At 41.9% G+C, this 19,378-nt stretch overlaps 1 protein-coding gene across 1 annotated transcript in view; it reads right to left on the bottom strand.

Annotated features, from left to right (window-relative positions):
* The window catches only part of MUC2 (mucin 2, oligomeric mucus/gel-forming), a 63,087-nt gene that overhangs the window by 25,672 nt on the left and 18,037 nt on the right, over window positions 1-19,378 (bottom strand). Inside the window, exons 18-32 of the mRNA XM_083459388.1 lie at window positions 19,278-19,378; window positions 18,271-18,422; window positions 17,944-18,082; window positions 17,203-17,313; window positions 16,764-16,946; window positions 16,164-16,403; window positions 15,203-15,359; window positions 13,331-13,459; window positions 12,728-12,875; window positions 12,167-12,210; window positions 10,599-10,802; window positions 10,340-10,375; window positions 9,113-9,766; window positions 5,702-6,613; window positions 1,949-2,377 (exon numbers count right to left, since the gene is read on the bottom strand). Coding sequence (XP_083315514.1) covers window positions 1,949-2,377; window positions 5,702-6,613; window positions 9,113-9,766; window positions 10,340-10,375; window positions 10,599-10,802; window positions 12,167-12,210; window positions 12,728-12,875; window positions 13,331-13,459; window positions 15,203-15,359; window positions 16,164-16,403; window positions 16,764-16,946; window positions 17,203-17,313; window positions 17,944-18,082; window positions 18,271-18,422; window positions 19,278-19,378 — 3,639 coding nt within the window. The remainder of the gene's footprint in view (window positions 1-1,948; window positions 2,378-5,701; window positions 6,614-9,112; window positions 9,767-10,339; window positions 10,376-10,598; window positions 10,803-12,166; window positions 12,211-12,727; window positions 12,876-13,330; window positions 13,460-15,202; window positions 15,360-16,163; window positions 16,404-16,763; window positions 16,947-17,202; window positions 17,314-17,943; window positions 18,083-18,270; window positions 18,423-19,277) is intronic.

Below are 19,378 nucleotides of genomic sequence, written 5' to 3' on the forward strand. Positions count from 1 at the left end.
TACATATTTGCTCATCGGAAGTTAAAGAAAGGACAAGGTCACGAAGATGAGTTCTAATCTCTCCAAGCCAAAGAACTCTTATTTCAGGTATGTTGAGCCTTAAACTGACAGCGTTTACAGATTTCGGAGCCGTTCACACAAATTCATCAGCATTTTGATCCATGTACAGGTTGACCAAAATGGAATGGATTGTTGATGTTGATATTAGTTTAGCAAATGCCTTTTGAGCAAATTTTCATCTTTTTAGACTTTCATGAAGTCCATGCTTTCCACGAAGTCCCGAGCAGCCCCTTGTAAGTTCGTGTCGGCATGGGTGTTAACATCCCCCAGGACAACTAAACTAGGTGTCTCCAGGAGCACATCTGTCATGACCTGAAGCAGCTCAGGCAGGGAATCCTTGGTGCAGCAGGGAGGTCGGTACACCAAAAGGAATCCTGTACTGCCCCTATTGCCCAACTTCCAGAACATGCACTCAGAAAACTGGGTCTTCTCAATAGGACGCCTGGTGCAAACTAATGACTTCCTAAAAACCACTGCAACCCTCCCTCCCTGCCCACATGACCTGGGTTGCTGTGCATAAGAGAAACCTGGTGGACAAGCAGAGGCAAGGACAGGCCCATCTGCTTCATCCAACCAAGTCTCTGTCACACATGCCAGGTCAAATTCTACACCAAAATCAGGTTGTGGATGGCAGTGGTTTTATTCATCATTCACCTGGCAATGCACAGCAACACTTTCAGGTCATTTGGGTTTCCAGTATCCTTCTGGTCAGGACCAGACCTGGAGGCTGGGATAGTCCTCAAACAACGACTAAGCCTGCCTCCTCAGTAATGACATGGTCTGGTCTTAGTGTGACTCCTCCTCCTGCCTGTGATCACTGAGATCAGGTGTCCCAATACACACACACACACACACACACACACACACACACACACACACACACACCGTGGAACCTGCCCCAGCCATTCTGTTAGCTGAGGCCCACTCCCAGGCCCTTTCCCCTTAAAAAGCAAAAACATATCTGTGTTTCTATGGAGAAGCTACTTGCAGTGCTTGCTGTGGTTGTGGTTGCACAGCAAAGGAAGGCAGAAAAGATAGTAGTTAATGCATGCTCATTTCAGATGAAAAAGGTTGTGAATATTTGCAACAACATGATGGCTTATTTCAAGTTTCCAATTAAATAAGTGCTAAGATTCCTACAGTTCAGGCAAACCAAGACATTTTGCTGTCTGAAGTAGAGTTCAAATTCCCTAACCATAACGCTTCAAAAAGTCTTGCTATGCCAGAAATGGGGAACCTGTGGATCTTGAAGGTGTTGGACTACACATCCAATCAGCCCTGGGTGATGGTAATTGTAGTCCAGCAAACCACAGATTCTCCATCCCTGTGCCATGCCATGTAGAAACCATTTCCTGCCTTCACCTCCCCACTGTGATACCCAAAGCAGGGAATTTCACAATGCCTGCAATGACAGACCTGCAATTAGAGAAACAACAAATACTTTATGATGTTCCACACATCTAACTATTATATTTTTCTAGATTATTGAAGTCTTTTCCCTTCCCACTCCAATTATTTATTTTTTAAGGAGAATTTACTTTTCTGATGGAAGCTGCTCTGACCTTTCATACAACCCTGGCTATTCATAATCCTATTATATGTATATTCTGCCCAATACACTCTACATCAAAGTTACACCTGCACATTCTCTGTAAACATAGGATAGAGGGATAGCAGAAAGTCAGGCCACAATCCTAAGAACAGAAAGTGAGTATTTATGTGAAAGAGGCAACACTCGTACCTTCAAGAATCAAAATGAAAAAAGAAACATGATTAGATGTGCTGATGCAAACATGCTCTCATAATGCATTCAGTATTTTTCTCAATTTTATGAGTAATTTGTTCATTCCTACAAAGCAATATCAGGAAGCAATAATACATTCACTACCTGTAGTTGTAGGGATAGTGGTAGTTGGTGAAGTGGTAGTTGGAGTTGTGGTGGTAGTTGTACTTGTGGTGGTGGTAGTAGTTGGTGTAGTTGTGGTTGATGGTGTAGATCCGCAATCAATCTTGCAGCATACACTGATCTCATAGTTGAGACACATATCTACAGGGTACAGAGGCCCAGGATTCTGATCTTTATTGTGACAAATAAGTCCAGTCGAAACATCACATTCCACTTTTTGCCCCAATTCCTTGATGGAGTATTTAGGAAATTTCACTGCTCTGCATGATATGTTTTCTGGCTTTGCACAGATCGCTATGCCGGCGGCCCTGATGTTGTCATAGGTTTCATAGTCACCATACTGTGGGCCATATTGTGGGAAACTGACATCAATCCAGTCAGACCACTCGCATTCTTCAGTGGGGATACAAGCTGCAGTAAAACAACAACAGATAGAAATAGCTCAACGATTGCCCAGATTATTTTGAAAGTGATATAGCAGGAAACAGTTGCTCCAGTTGTGCAAACACTGTCATAATAAATACAAATCTGAAATAAGCTGAGTGCTTGTTGTTGCACCAGCATTGATTTTATTAAAGTGTTTTCTTGAAACACTTGTCCAGGAATACCATTGAAGGTTGACATCCATCTGTCTCAAGAGACAAGGGAGTGTGCCTCTGGGACTGAAGTCTAATCATTGTGTTCGCAGCACCAAAGTGACCTCATTGGGAACAAACCTGGACAGTATATGGAGGTCCCAAATGACAAGATCCCCATCTGGGCCTCACTGATGTGGTCCAAAGGAAAGTAGATCAATATTTTGGCACAAACTTGGCTAGAAGAGTTGCCGGAAGGAGGCATACAAGGCACCATCCAACTGTCTTAGGGACTCCACTCTACATTTATGAAGGGCTTACTCCTTAGCCTTTTCTTGTCCTGGAGATATCTCACAAAGCAGTGGAGGTTTAGGATCAGAGTTTTCATTCTCCAAAATAGGCTAGCTTCCCAGGTTGATGAGTCCCTTCTGCCCCTCATTTCCCTCTACAGCACATGCAGAGTTCTTGACTACTGGACCCACTATTGGTCTCGTCCGATCAATCTGCTGGAGCCTCTCTTTACATGCAGGGGAAAGTCTCTAACTCACCAAGGGTTTGGGACCCATCAGGGTGTATGGTGTGTTAGGGGAGGGGTAGTCCCTGTGGTGGGGAACACATCATGCTCTTTCTGGGATAGTCTGCCCATCTCTGGTCCCCACTCTGCACTCTCCTCTCACCTGTGGCTCTTAGAAGCTGTCAGCATGTGACAGCAGCCACACCCCAGGAAACAGCTTCAATTGGCCAGCTAAACCATTTTGTAAAGCAAGCTTTCCCATTCTGCTGGTTGAGAAACTAAGACAAAAATTCTCAAACAAATGGACTTTCTGAGCTTGAAACATGCAAATAAGGCTGCTTTAACATGTCCTCATGAATTATAACATCATCAAAGATGCCCATACCAACATTGCAGAAGCTTAGGAGATAGTTGGGTTTCTTATGGCATGAACCTGTGTAGGTCACTAGGAGCCCTTCATACAAGAAGGGCCTATTGAAATTCACCATCCTATTTGTGAGCAAAGAAATTGATGGATTTTTCACCAAATTCTACCAGTGAAAGGAGAAATTCTCCAGCAATTCCTTGAAGGGTGGAGCTCACCATTAGCAACAGCAGAACCATTTCTTTTTCTTAAGGGTTTTTTCTGCTGCTGCTGTTACTGTAACAGGAAAATGCAGCTATTAAACTGGCAGTCTGTCCCCACTTTGCAACCTCTGTGTTGCCCTAGAGCTAGTATTGCTCTTGAGCATTGGGGATGGTGGTAGGAGGTGGAACTGGGCCACCAAACACCCATGGTACAGGCCATTTAATGAAAATTGTGCAAAGTGCCCTTTCTTGTTCTGGGGAGTTGAGAAAAAGAAAAATCTCCAAAAAAAATTGTTCATCAACAGATGAACAGGGGCATACACTGGATACTTTCACTGAGTGAAGAGATGTATTCTCAAGATACTTCACACTGTAAAAAAGGACTACTTTTTCCTAGCTTAAAGAGCTAGAAGTGGCACATGCTCACTTTTCTCAGAATCTCATCAATATAAATATGCAAGATACAGTAGAAGATTAATTCCCTCTAGCTTAGTCAGCTGACACTTTCTGTAGCCTCAGCCTTGTAAAATGAGCCATCATTATATTTTTGTAACCTTGTATTTTCTGACTTCCTTTTTTAAAAAACAAACAAACAAACAAATGCCTTAACTTATAAACCATCTTGCTTTTGTACTTACGTGTGGTGCCTGTTGTCATCGGCAAGGGTTATGGTGGAAGAAAAGAGGAGGGGAGAAAAGACAAAAGTGTCAAAATTATCCACCAGTTCCTAGCCAAATTGTATTCTTATAAATCAAATTCCCACATGTGATAGAAGGTTAAGATAAAATATTCTGCCTTCATTCCTTGAGACTTGATGTTAAAATTTATGCAATATGAATCTTAACAATAACAACAATGTTATTTATACCCCACCCTTCTGGCTGGGTTTCCCCAGCCACAGCACATATCGAAACATACTAAAGCATCAAACATTAAAAACTTCCTGATACAGGGCTGCCTTCAGATGTCCTCTACAAGTCAGATAGTTGTTTATTCCCTTGAAATCTGAGGGGAGGGTTTTCCACAGGGAGGGCACCACTACCGAGATGGCCCTCTGCCTGGTACCCTGTAACTCTGCTTCCCACAGTGAAGGAACCAGCAGAAGACCCTCAGAGGAGGACCTTAGTGTCCAGGCTGAATGATGGGAGTGGAGATGCTTCTTCAGGTATACTGGGCCAAGGCTGTTTTGAGTTTCCCATAGGCATCTGGTTGGCCACTGTGAGAACAGAATGCTGGAACAGATGGGCCATTGGCCTGATCCAGCAGGGTATTATTATTATTATTATTATTATTATTATGGAATTCCCTCCCTACAGAGGTACATCTTTATTGCACAGCTTTCAATGTATGCTAAACATGCATTCTTTTACTGCAGCATTTGAAAGTTAAGCTATTTTGTTATGGCTCACTTGGAATGATTTTATTGGTTTTGTCATTGTAACTTTAATTTGTTTTTAGAATTTTATATTCTATTGTTGTAATCTGCCCTGTGATCTTATAGAGAATGGTGGCAAAGAAATATTATAAATAAATAAGCAAACAGATAAAATTCCATGCACCCCTGAGAATTTCTGATCTTCTGAGGGTAAATGTTCACAGTGACAAACACAATGCCTGACCCAGGCAAAAACAGTCAGGACCAGAAACAGCTTTGGTGAGTGCAGCAGCTGTAATTAAATGCCAAGGTGATCATCACCATTCCTGAAGGACTGCATACATGTGTGCAAGTATGCCACAAAAAGGTGAGGCCCACTCACTTGAACAGGGAATTAAATATGGGAAAGGCCTTTAGTCAAAGCAATATTTTAAATAATTAATAATTCCTAAAATAAACAAAAACGTTATCAGGTTGATTTTAGCAGTCAATGCAGGGAAAATTAGGAATAAAAACAAAATAAGTAAAAAAAAATGCATAACAAAAGTTCTACCACTATTCAAGTATGCATATTAATGAGGTTTAGTAATGTAAAGCTGGTTTAAGAAACATACTGTGCGATTTAAGCATTCAATGTATTTAACTGATCCATGAGTGATTAGTTCATTCAAGCAAAGCAGAATCATGAAATAAAAATTCATTACCTGAAGTGGATCCTGTAGTAGTGGTGGTGGTTGGAGTGGTGGTTGGCGTAGTGGTTGTTGCTGTAGATGTAGTGGTTGGAGTGGTAGTTGGTGTAGTTGTAGGTGCAGTGGAGGTAGTAGTAGCAGTGGTAGTTGGCGTAGTAGTAGGTGGTGTGGGGGTAGAGGTAAGTGCTGAGGTAGTGGTAGAAGTGGAAGTGGTAGTGGTGGAAGTGGTAGTTGGTGTAGTGGTAAGGGTATCCCAAGGTGGTGTTGAAATGGTAGTAGTAGTAGTTGGTGGTGTCGTGGTTGATGGTGTGGAAGTAGTAGTAGGAGTTGTGGTGGTGGTAGATGGAGTAGAAGTAGTGGTAGGAGTGGGGGTTGGTATAGTAGTGGATGTTGTGGTACGAGGGGTAGTTGGTGTAGTGGTAAGGGTATCCTCCCAAGGTGGTGTTGTAATGGTAGTAGTAGTAGTTGGTGGTGTCGTGGTTGATGGTGTGGAAGTAGTAGTAGGAGTTGTGGTGGTGGTCAATGGAGTAGAGGTAGTGGTAGAAGTGGTAGTTGGTGTAGTTGTGGTAGGAGTTGTGGTAGGAGTTGTGGTTGGAGGTCCAGATATGCATTCATCCTTGCAGCAATATACACGGATCTCATAGTTGAGACACATATCTACAGGGTACACAGGCCCAGGAGTCTGATCTTTATTGTGACAAATAAGTCCAGTCGAAACATCACAGTCCACTTTTTGCCCCAATTCCTTGAAGGAGTAATCAGGAAATTTCTTGGCTCTGCATGATATGTTTTCTGGCTTTGTACAGATCTCTGTGCCGGCTGCCCTGATGTTGTCATAGGTTTCATAGTCACCATACTGTGGGCCATATTGTGGGAAGCTGACATCAATCCAGTCCGACCATGAACATACTACAGCGGAGGTACAAACTATTGTAAAACAACAACAGAGAGAAATAGCTCAGCGATTGCCCAGATTATTTTGAAAGTGATATAGCAGGAAACTGTTGCTCCAGTTGTGCAAACACTGTCATAAAAAATACAAAGCTGAAATTTTTAGAAACATTTTTTAATGTACAAAGCTAAAATAAACTGTGTGTTTGTTGTTAACAACAGCATTAATAATCTCACAGCTTATTAAAACACTTGCTCAGTAATATAATTGATTTCCTCAGAACCAAACCAAATTAATCCTTTTTATTTTGCTATCTTATCCTGCCACTTTATTCGGAAATTTACAGAAATTTGTTTGGAAAAACCTATTATTTTTTGACCGGATGCTTTAAGGCCTCATTTGTGACCACAAGACAGTCACAGAACTCCAGAATCAAAGTCCTTCTGGTGTCCTTATCCCCTTTTCCTGCATTCCTATGTACCCATGATTCTCCTCCTTGGCCTCTCCCCCTGCTTCCTCTTAAGGCTCATCCACACTTCCGCATGTCCAGAGATTTCCAGGTACAGATCCAAGATGCTTTTCTTTTCTCCTGCTTCTTTCCCCATGAAAACCTGGTGTTTATGCTGAATCGGGACAGCCGTCAATCAGGTTTTCTGCAGATTGATGTTTGCTCTGATTCAGCAGTAAACAGCAGGTTTCCCCAGGAAAAGCAGTGGGACAACAACAAAAAAAGCCTTTCAGACCCATGTTTGGAAAACTCGAGACAATAGGAAGAAGTCATGGGACAAAGGGAAGTGTGACTAAGCCGACTCTCCTGCCTTCCCCCTACTTTCCCCAGTCTCCTTCTCCACCCCTCCTCTTACTCAGGCTCCTTTTTGCTCACATTGCCTTACTGTGCTCTCTTCCTTTCACGACCCTGGCTCTTACTTTTAAGCAACCCTCTGTTTCTGACATCACCACCATTCAGCCTCTATGACATCACACTGCTTGGCAAATTGGGGCCAGGTGCTTCATCACTACTACACCATTCCAAAGTGAACCATAGTACAGTGGTACCACGGAACATGAACAGCTCCGTTCTCAAACGTTTTGGTTCCCAAACGCCGAAAACCTGGAAGTAAGTGCTCTGGTTTTCGAACGTTCCTCGGAACACGAATGTCCGACGCGGCTTCCGCTGTGCAAAAACCTAGCTGTCGGCTAATCGGAAGCTGCGCCTCAGAACTCGGACGTTTCGGAAGTTGAACAGTCTTCCGGAACAGATTACGTTCAAGTTCCAAGGCACCACTGTATCATTGCTTCTGGTTTCAAAGCTTGCCTTTCTAGAACACGTACAAGAGAAGAACTAAGTAGCTGCTTTAAAATGTTCTCATGTACTGCAACATCTGCAATGGTGCCAATGTTGCAGCACGTTAGAGGCTTGTTGGTTTCTCCTGGCATGAGTTTTTGCAGTCAATGACTTGCCATATTCGCAAAGCAGAGGGGGAAAGTGGGCAAGCCTATATTATGGGTTTATAGGGCCCTTTACAGACAGACTCATCAACAGGTTGAAGAACACAAAAGGTATGCATTGAATAATTTCACTGTAAAGGTTCATTGTTAAGAGAGCATATAATGTAAAAAATGGCTATTTTCTCCTAGCCTGGAGAGCTATAAATAGCAATGAAAAGACTTGCTCTCCTCAGAATCGCCTCCTCAGAAATATGAAATATACAGCAGAAGATTAATTCCCTATAGCTCAGTCAGTTACCATCCACTTAGCCTCTCCTCCATCATAATATTTTCTAACTTCCTTCTAAAAATAAACATATGCCATAAGTTACAGCACATCTTTAGTTTTTGTACTTATGTGTAAAGACTGTTGGGATTAGTGGTGATGTCAGTGCAAGACACGAAAAAAGAAAAAGAGTGTTGTAAGGTTATCCACCCATTTCTATATAAACTGTATTTTTGCAGGTTGAATGCCCACTTCTGACTGTAGGTCATGGTAAAATATTCTACAATCATTTCCTGAGACCTGATGTTAGATATCTGCAGTATGAATCCTGTCTTAGGGTTGGTTCTCAGAACACATTCCTTCTGCATACGATGATCCCTGGGCTTTTGAGGGTATACCACATGCCAGGACTAGTGTGATCGCAGAAGGCACAGCTATGGCCAGCAATCACTTCAGTGATTGCAATGGGTGAAAAAAGGCTTGAGAAAACAGGCATGTTCCTGAAGCCCTTTTTAGGATTTCCTGCATCACGCAAGGAGCAAGACATTAAAACCAGGCATGGCCCTTAGTCAAAGCAATATTTCCTGTCATTCCTAATTCCTAAAAATGAGCAATCAGGCTAATGTTAGCAGCCAATAGGAGCAAACTTATGAATACACTGGTTTAAGTAAAACAAATATCTATCAATTATTATTTTTTAAAGTATGTATGTCCTTTTTAAGAGTTGTATTATTAGAATTCATTAGCATTCAATATATTTCACTATTCTGTGAATGAATGGTCACTCAATAATGTCAAAAAGTAACATTTAATGCATTACCTGTTGGTGTTGAGGTAGGCGGCGTGGAAGTAGTGGTAGGAGTGGTAGTTGTTGTGGTGGTAGATGGCGTAGGGGTAGTGGTAGTTGGTGTAGTGGTAGTAGTGGAGGGAGTAGTGGTGGGAGGCGTGGAAGTAGTGGTAGGAGTGGTAGTTGTTGTGGTGGTAGATGGCGTAGGGGTAGTGGTAGTTGGTGTAGTGGTAGTAGTGGAGGGAGTAGTGGTGGGAGGCGTGGAAGTAGTGGTAGGAGTGGTAGTTGTTGTGGTGGTAGATGGCGTAGGGGTAGTGGTAGTTGGTGTAGTGGTAGTAGTGGAGGGAGTAGTGGTGGGAGTACTTTCACAAGGAATGATTTGACAACAGTTGACGCGTATCTCATAATTATAGCAGAGGGTCCAGAGACTCTGATCTTGGTCTTTGTTTCTACAAATGAGTCCATAAGTGACGTTACAGTCCACTTTCTGTCCTAATTCTGCAATATCCACATTGGGTGCATTTTTTGCCCTGCACTCTATGTTTTGCGGAGCAGATGGACAAAAGTTGCTTCCGTCTTTAATTCTTATGGCATCATATGTCTCAAAGTCACCACCTTCTGGTCCTTCTTCGGGTACACTGACATCATACCATTTACTCCATTCACAGACAGGCATTAAGCACTGAGCTGCAAGACAAATTTGAAAGTCATTTTCCTGAGCTTCATTGGCAGTGGGTCCACATGAATGACCTCATGATCTAAAACCATCATTTCATGGTGGAACAACAGATCACTGGGCAACCATCTACCCTCCCACCCCTACAGATCACAACAAAGAACATCCCAAGCTAGAAGCAAGCATCTTTATATCCTGGGATTGCTCCACTCCAGTGCGCAAGGTCTTGTACACAAAATCCCAATCCATATTTTTTTTCTTATTTTTGAATGCCTATCACAGTTATGTGTGCATCACTTTATTATCCCATGTTCCTCTCTTTTGCATTGGCAACTTTACTACCACTATCAGAGCAGTGACCTTATAAAGCGGCATATCAATTTGCCCTAATCGAGTCATACTATTTGTTCATCTGACCCAGTATTTTCTGCCCTGGCTGGCAGTGACTCTTTTGGGCCTCACACAAAATCTTTGTCCTAGTTCTTAAATGGATCCAGGGACTGAACCTGATTCTTGAGTCATGCAAAGCACATATTCTACCACTGAACTATGGGCTTATCCCCAACTTCTTTAACAACACTTACTTGTTGAAGAGAGTGTAGTGGAGGTTGTAGTGGGAGCTGAAACAGGAGAGAGAAAAATATGATGAGAATCTTACTTTGCAATCTTACAAGTTTTGGATAAGATTATAGATGTGACATAGAGAAGGTTTCATATCATGTTGAGAGCATCAGCCTTCATTAAAGCCATTTAGCTACACATGGAGGTATAAAACAAAGTGCAATTTTCTCTAGTAAGATAGTTAACCAATGTACATTACTATTAACAATGCTGCACGCTTACTTGTGGTAGTAGTAGTGGTGGTGGTGGGAGAAGAAGTAGTTGAAAGAGTAGTTGTGGGAGGGGCAGTTGTACTGCAGGGTCTCATGTCTTCAACTACCCAAGTGCCATTGATTGTGCATTTTATGTCGAAACAAAAAGATCCATTTCTCTCATTTATTATTATTTCTCCTTCTTCGTATTCTTTACCATCATATATGCAGCAACCTAAAGGAAGGAAAGCAGTGTGTTTAAGTTGTTCTGCTTGAATCATAATGAAAAAACAGCCAATCAAAATGTAAATGAAATAACCCGGAGTGGAAATACTGTATTATTCCATAGGAATGTTAACTGCAGGTAAACACTATTTATCTAAGCTGCTGATATTTGGAATGTTATAAAGATGTTTTTATGTGCTTCTGCTTAGAAAGAAGTCCATTGAAACTTATGGGACCTACTCCCAAGTAAGTGTGCTTAGGATCAAGGTGTTAGAAAGTTGAATAAATCTGTTAAGTGAGATGCATGAACTTAAGCCTCATTCATATTTGCAGCAAGCACGAAGGAAAGTTTAACTGGTTCCCTGTGGTGAGATCTCTCACCATTGTGACAGATATATGCATATTGGAATTACATGGACTATTGATGTGGGTTCTTCCTGTACGGTCTCATTCTCAGCCAGGCAGAGGCCGCATGGATGTACACACCTGCTTAATTTCCACCATCACCTGTTTCCCACAATAGGATAGGGTTCTTGCCACTGGGAAATGTGGCCTTAGTAAGAATACAACTAAAATGCAGAGATATTAAAATGGCACACCATGTGCTGTAGGATAATTGCATCAGCAGAGCAATCCAAAGTCCCAGCCAGGTACAGTGGATTGTGCTGGTCAGGGCAGAAGGTAGTCCCCCCCCCCCCCCATTTTTGCTGTGCCAGCTCTGGACTAGTGAAGCTGAGGAGCCTGAAGGGCTTTGGATCCTGTGGATGCAAAGCCTGCAGTGATCCACCCCACCCCATAATGCCTCATTTCAGGGTTTTCCACTGGCTACTGCTGGCAGTAGTTCTCCATCCACCATGGCAGAACTTGGATCCTCCACCATGGCAGAGTCCCACCATCAGCAGTGGAGAGGAAGTAATGAGTAATCCTAACCCACCAGCCATCAACATCAGCGTGGTAGCGGTAGAGTTCTGCCCTAAGGCTAAGAAGTCATTTACTTGGTGGTAACCTCCATTGAACTCAACAGGGCCTTACTTTTAAGTAAACATGTATAGAATGCATTTTAAAGTAAGATGGGCATTACGATCTGTGACAAGTTATAAGATGAAATAAGTGCCTTATAAATAAAAACAAAATACAGGCTTACAGAAAAATGTTTAGCCATCCCTTAGCTACTACCCTTCTTTGTGGAACAACTGCAAAGTGGGAAAAGATTGTCCTTTTATTATTGTTATTTTTCAATGATAATTTTAAAAAGAATACAGTTAGCAGGGGACTCATTTGAAATCATTGTTCAGTCCCCCAGAGAAATGTATGGGGGAAAGTGTATGGTACTATTTTGCTTTCTGAATGGAAAAACAGCAAGATGAAATATACCTCTTCGGGGTTCACATTTCGTTTCTCCAGCATAAACACAGAAACTGAAATTTAAAAAAGAAGTTTTTCAGAAATGAAATACTTGAAGATTTGCACAGTATATTTGTTTGTTTTGTACTTCTGTTCTGTAAATGCTCAGGCTATAATTGCTCCTGCATTGTGACACTATAAATTCATTTAAAATAATATTTAAATGCATATCATTAGCAAAAATATTTAACAAGGCAGAAAATACAGTTATCTCTATATCCTCCTAAAGAGGAATATTTTTGTTAGTCACCCAGAAGGTTGCAAATAGAGTTGGCCAGGTGTACTTTGTCTGGGGTGGGAATTCTGAGAGAGGATCTCTGCCCAAGGAAGGGGGGAAATCCAACCTACTCTTGGACACCATGGACAATTTCATTTTAGACTTTCATAAGAAATAGTTTCCTATTCAGAACAGCACTCTCATTCATGAAAAAGGCTAGTGTAGCAGACCAAGAAACCAGCAATTTAAATATCAACACATGTACATATGTTTCCCTGCCACTGTTAGTCCATCAGCTCTCCATTCTCACATACCAATTTGTACACTGATCATCTGTGGGTATAGACTGTCCAGGTCTATAGTAAACACCATTAATATAGCAGCCACACATATCACTTGTCCCACATGTGTTGGTCTCTTCAATGTAGATAGGGTTATCCGGAGGACATCGTGGGTAGCAACCTAGAACCCACAAAAATGAGATTCGTAAAATTACATTGCAGCAATGAACTTGACATAGTAGCAAAATTTGCATGCGAAAAGGGGAGCCAACTGGTGCCTTCCAGATGTTGCAGAACTACAACCAGATGTTGCAGAACTACAACCATCCCTGGCATTTGCCATGCTGGCTGGGACTGAGGGGACTTGGAGTCCAGCAACATCTGAAGGGTCACAGGGTCGCCATCCCTGGCATATGGGAGGCAGTCCTAGGCTTGTGGTGTCTCAGCGTCTCTTTATAGGCTGTAAACATGTTCTGCAAAACCTGTAGATACACAGTTTCAGAGAGGCATCTAATGCATCAAGCAGGGAATGGGAGATGGGGGAAGTTGCTTTGGCCCAGTGGGTGAACTGTATTCCAAACTGCACTAACTAGAGTCTTAAAGACCAAAAGCTACCAGTAACTGGCAGTTTCTTACCTTCCAGATATGGCATTGAAAAGTTGGTGCTGACTTCATTAAGGATCTTGCAGGTAACAATGTCACTTCCGCAAGGCTCATAGTGCCATTCACATATATCTGTAGGATTCCAGTACTCACAAAAGATTGCTATTGGAACAAAAGATAGATAGTTGTGATAAAAACAAGTCACAGACATATATTTGCACATAGGTCACTTAACCCATAGCTGTCAACATTTCCCTTTTTTAAAGGAAAATTCCCTTATTCTGAATAGGATTCCTCGCAAGAAAAGGGAAAAGTTGACAGCTATGCTTAACGTGCAACCATTTCTATCACCTATGGAACTGAAATTCCACTTCACTCTGGTTTAACAGAACACAGACTTATTTGGACACCTCCCTCTACGGGATTGCAGTCCTATGGAAAGGGAGAGGAAGGCTGTGCCCACTGGACCCACCCCTACCACCACTCCTCCTGCCAATCTTGTCCACCTGCCATCCATGAATTGGGAAGGATGTCTGTAAAGGGGAACTTGCTGTACACAAACAGGATCTCACTGGGATTGGGAGCCTTTCCTCCCTGTGAATGGGGCCATCATTGACTCCCACTGGAGGCAGCATTGGCCACCAATGTAGATGACTTTAAAAGAGGATTGGAAAGATACATTGGGGTAAGGGCTGGCCATGACGGCTACACTCTGCATCAACATTTGGAGCTGTATGCCTCTGAATACCAGTTGTTGGAAACAACAGGAGGAATGACTGCTCTTGTGCTTGGCCCTGCTTGCAGGTTTGCCATAGGCATCTGGTTGGCCACTGATGGAACAGGATGCTTATGCAAGAACTTATGTTGCATGATCAGGACTTCGAATCATGAGAAGATCCTACATGCATACCCTGAATGTTTCCCCCTAATACAAAGCCAGTGGAGACAGTAATGATGGCTAGGTTGGCCCATGTCGAGGATGCAGGGCCAGGACTCTCTCCTCTTTGGCTCGGAGTGGCTAAGAGCCTTTTTGCCCATTTGCATGCTCCCTGGGTCACTGCTCTGCTGCCCTGGGCAGCCAGGCAAGAGGCCCAGGCTCCTCTGGGTGTCTCAGCAAAGGAATCTGGTCACAGCAGCCCTGCAGACTCCCTTCCCCAGTTGGGGAGTATTAGGAGGGTGAATAGAGCATCCAGTAGGGCTTGGAGGAAAGAAAGATAGAGCGAGCAAACATGAGTTGCAGGAGGAGGAAAAAAGAAGGAAAGGAGGAAGGAGACAGAAGAGAAAGTAGCAAGCAGAGGAAGGGAAGAAGGCAGGAAGGCAAATAGACAGAGCAAGGTGGAGGAGAAGGGGAAGTAGAGCAGAGCAGACCCGACCCAATAGCCACAGAGTAAGTCACTGACAGAGTGCAAACGGTGCCAAAAAACTCTTTTTAAAAAAAGTTTCTGGTCCATTGCCTCTTCTGGCTTTGGAGGCACCAATATAACTCCTTGCCAAGTGTGCAAGGGAGCCTAGGTGTGCCTTTGACAGTGTGCCCAGCCCCAGTCTTGCATCATCATCACATAGTGTGGAGGCATCCCGTTTTTCTGTGAGTTAATGGACCCCCCTGGGATTCCTGTTGGAGAACAGCAAGTATGACCAACTGACCTACTGAGAACTGAATTTTATTTGGAGGCACATGTAAAAGATATCACAAAAGAACTCACATTAGAAGCCTGTTGGTATCACATGAAATGGCTATGGGAGGAGACAATGGTACATCTCAAAATATACAGGGTGGGGCTTAGGGTTATAAAAACCAGTGCATCTAGAATTTGGGTCACTGAAAGGTATTAAGCCACTGTTTCTGGGTCATCATCTCTTTTTAATTTTATGCATACATGAGAAATATTTTATCACAAAACTCACGGCATATGTCAGGAGTCCTCCAGTAGATACATGCTCCAGCTTTGAGGCATTCTTGTGCATAGACAGCCACTGCAGTACAGAAGCACTCACAGTCGCCTCCAGAGTCACAGGCACAAGCATCATGTACACAAGCTTCATAGTACTGATCTGGAGCCACCTATTAGGGAGTCACAGAATCACAGAGCAAGGGTATTTCAATGGATCAACTACCGTATTTCTGCCATCCAATACCAGGATGCCTAACTCACCGCCATCTTTGATAATGATTCCCCTTAGTTGCCAATGTTTTTGGATGTTGCTGTACATGTACACAGCACATCCATGCCACAGTAGTATCCATCCCATTACACATCACAGCACTGCAACAAGGCATCAAGAATCTATGGCACATTTTACTTCCATGAGATATTTTATCAATTCCAATTTCAGACTTTTAAGCTAGTAACATTCTGTATAGCAACAACAAATATTTGGTTTTCGGTGAAGATAATTCAGATGAATTTATGTGTTTTCATTTCAAACAATATTTCTCAAAATAGAGTACCTGCAGAGAGTTCTGGAGAGGGAAATGGGAGCGCCATACCAACTCAAGACATGTCTAACCATGATATTTCCTTCTCTTTTTCTAGAGTTTATCCTAAGTCACATTCTCATTGGATAACATCTCTTTACAGTTAAAGTTGAAAACCACTCCACTATCCAGTTTGGAATGGAATGGGTGCTACTAAGTTAGAAATTGTCTGCAGGATATTATAGATTCATCTGTTGTATGTCAAGACCTTTAAAATCAATTGCACTACTGACGATCTCCCATGGTTTGCTAGGTATTTTATGTAAACTGCTTAAAGATCTTTTTATTTTTATTCTCCATATGCTCACATATGGCAATAGCTTGTTCTCCCCCCCCCCCCCGAGACTAGTATAGCCCAGCTTGTCCAAGTGATGACTCAACAATACTAACTTTTGAATGACATTCTTCAAACACAACACTTTTGATGAGGCTGCATTCTTTCTCTGCCCAGGATTTGCGATGAGGTTTCTTTTCACAGGGCTCAGGGTCTACATCAACATCAGGGCATGCAGTATCCTTCTTCCATGAATTTCCAAATATCAGTGCATTATTTTCTTGGACCATGTCCCTTGCAGTGAAGTCATTACTGGCCTTGCCATCAAAGTTGCCGCATAAGCCACAGACTTTTCCCTAGAGAGAGGAAAAGTCAATACCTTAGGACTGGAAAAGATTTGCAATGGCTTAAAGTTAGCAGAAATTTCATTGTGATATATATTGCTTTGATTCTTTTGCCATTTGTTTTAGCATTACTAATTATGGATACTGTTGAGTTGGTGGGAGCAATGCCAGACCTTGGGGTCTCAAATTCCAGTGGCACCTTGTGTGATACCACAGTTGGGGCCCCCTGTGTCTCTCGCGCCCCATTCTATTAATGATGCAGTAAGGCACACATGCTACCACAAGCAATAAAACGTTGGTTTTTTTGTTGCATTTATCTGTTAATAACAAATTTTCCATGGCATTAAAGGAATATGTTCAAGAATTACTCACTTTAAGATAGGGTGCCAGCTTGATGAAAATAGTAGTCTTCCTGTCCCAGATGAGAATAACACCATTGCTGGTTTCTATTACAATGTACAGCCCGACCGGCTCACGAATCCAGTAAGTCACAGAGCTAGTAGTATTCATCTCAATTGTTTCTATTTGTTTATCTTCCAACTTTATTTCAGTGCTCTAAAAAGACAGATGTGTAACAGAAGCCCCATAACAAAAACAGACATTAGCATTTTAACCTGATACCCTCAGCTCCCCTAGAGTCAGTCTGGCTCTTTTAAACTGGATATCATGACACCAGTTCTCAAAAGTAAGGAGCCTCATTTGACTAAGAACTCAACGAATTGCCTGCACCTCCCCACGGCAACCTGATTTGATTATTTGCAGGTGCAGACCAAGCGCTTTCAGGCTTGTTCTCATCTATGTTCATACCTACCCCAAGGAAAACTTTAATGGCCTTGGAACAGGTGACTCCAGTGGTTCCACATGGGACATTCTCTGTGATGACACTAAATGTTCCCTCCAAATCGCTGTTTCCACAGTAATCCTAATGAAGGTGCAAGAAGGAAAGATGAACAAAACTAAGAAAAACCAAAACCAGGATAACTTTGATTTTCTTTTGTGTTTTAAAAAGCTGCTAAAGCTGCACTGCATATTTGTATTGGTAGCAAACTTAATATATTTTCAAATTTAACAGTCCTCTGTGGTTCAGAGGGCACTTAATTCCTCAACACATTTGCAAAACGTAACAACCAAATGAAATGGAGAAAACAAGGCTTAAAAACTAGCAAATTCTGTTTGGATGAGTGTAAACTATTTCAGCACATATTAAGCAGCCTGGAGACACCCATACAATTGGGTTTCCATTGCACAATTGAACATCATCAAATCTTCTCCAGAAGGTTGGGGGGGACCCAGAATTGATTTTTGGGGGGGTGGGGAGCAGAGAGGAAGGGGGTAGTTCTATTGCATAACCAGAAGTCCTGGCGCTAATGGAACCACCTTGTTAGATACTACCATTTGAAATGATCTTAACAGAACCATTGATTACTCCACCAAGTAAGAAAATTTCACAAGATGAGATGTTGAGGAATGCCTGGGAAGCCAAATAGATAGGAGATACACACACACACAATTCAAAACAGTATAAAATTGCAGGAGTATAGCTGAACATTACCTGAGTAGCCACATATTCACAGTTGCCATCAAAGTCATAGAATTTTCCATCAAACGTGATGTAATGGCCACTCCCATAAATGGTACATGTCCCAAAGCATGAATTGGTGGTGCACTTCCAGCTTCCTCTTTGACAAGTACTGGAGAGTACCAAAACAATTAAAGAAATTGTGTAAGGCTTAGTCTCTGTGTCCGAGCATTGCTTTTGAAGTACTGGGTAAATGATATAGCTGAGAAAACATGCAGTCCACCACGTACACTCTGTTTGCATAGTAGTATATTCATACATTGCTATGACTACAATAAGTGACAGTGAAAAAGATCCTACCATGTGTTGCAGTCCACATTTACTGTTTCTCCGGGGGAGTAAAAAACTTTGTTATGAATGCATGGGCAGTCCTGTTCCTGGACACAATTCCCTCTGCCATCATCTATCAATCCATCAAGGCACACACAGCCTGAAACACACTCTGTCTGGAACTGTGAGGAGCAAGAAGAACATTGTGTTCACATTTTATGATAAGGTCAATCAGAATTCACGGGCCTTGCATTTGATAAGTTCATAAAGCCAAATTGGACTCGGGATTACCATTCAAAGTTTACCAAATTTCTATTTGCAAGGTGAGATAAAACCTCAATTTAATTTGTTCAGAAACTTGGGTGTGTTTAAAATAAAGTTGGTCTACAAAACAGAGGCACTTTTGGAGACTTTTAGAATTGGGTTACTTTAATAATTTTTCCAGAAGGTGGTCTTATCCTTTAAATACAAGTCTGTCAATTGTTTTTTTCTTTTTCTTTTGACAAAAGGCAAACAGACAAAACCCTTGCTACCACTTCAAACCATGGTTTGGCTGCTTTCAGCAGTGTGGTCACTCCTTGGAATAGAGAGCCCTTAGGAGAGATGTTACATTGTGAAAAAATAGCATAATTTGCTGGGGAAATTATTTTCAGGGGAAAATATAGTTGCCCCCATTGGTTGGTGGCAGAGGGATTTCTATTGTTGGATACCAATATAGCATTTATTTATTTATTTATTTATTTATTTATTTATCTATTTATTGATTGATTTATTGATTTATTTTAAATGAAGGTGGAAATTATTTAAATGAAATGAAAATGTTACTAAAGTTAAAAACAATCAGAACCAATGAAGGCAAACTGGTGGTAGAAATGTGCAGGTATTTGCTTCTCCAAGTTGCAGTCCTTTTGCTAGGAAATGTCCCACAGTCTCAAGGAGATTTCCTAAAGACGCCTAGAGTACAGCTTCTTTGTTAATTACATCACAACAAGAGAATGAAGACATTAGGGTGTCGTCAAAATACAATGAAAGTGTACCTGATCATTTCCCAGTGTTTGGCAGCTAAGATGTACTGGTGTTTGGGAAGACCAACTGTCAAAGTTGTTGCAGTCAAAATATGTCATGTTGGGTGAGCAAT

Source organism: Podarcis liolepis (genome assembly GCF_965112155.1).
Source record: "Podarcis liolepis genome assembly, chromosome: 1".
In the NCBI taxonomy this organism is placed as follows: Eukaryota; Metazoa; Chordata; class Lepidosauria; order Squamata; family Lacertidae; genus Podarcis; species Podarcis liolepis.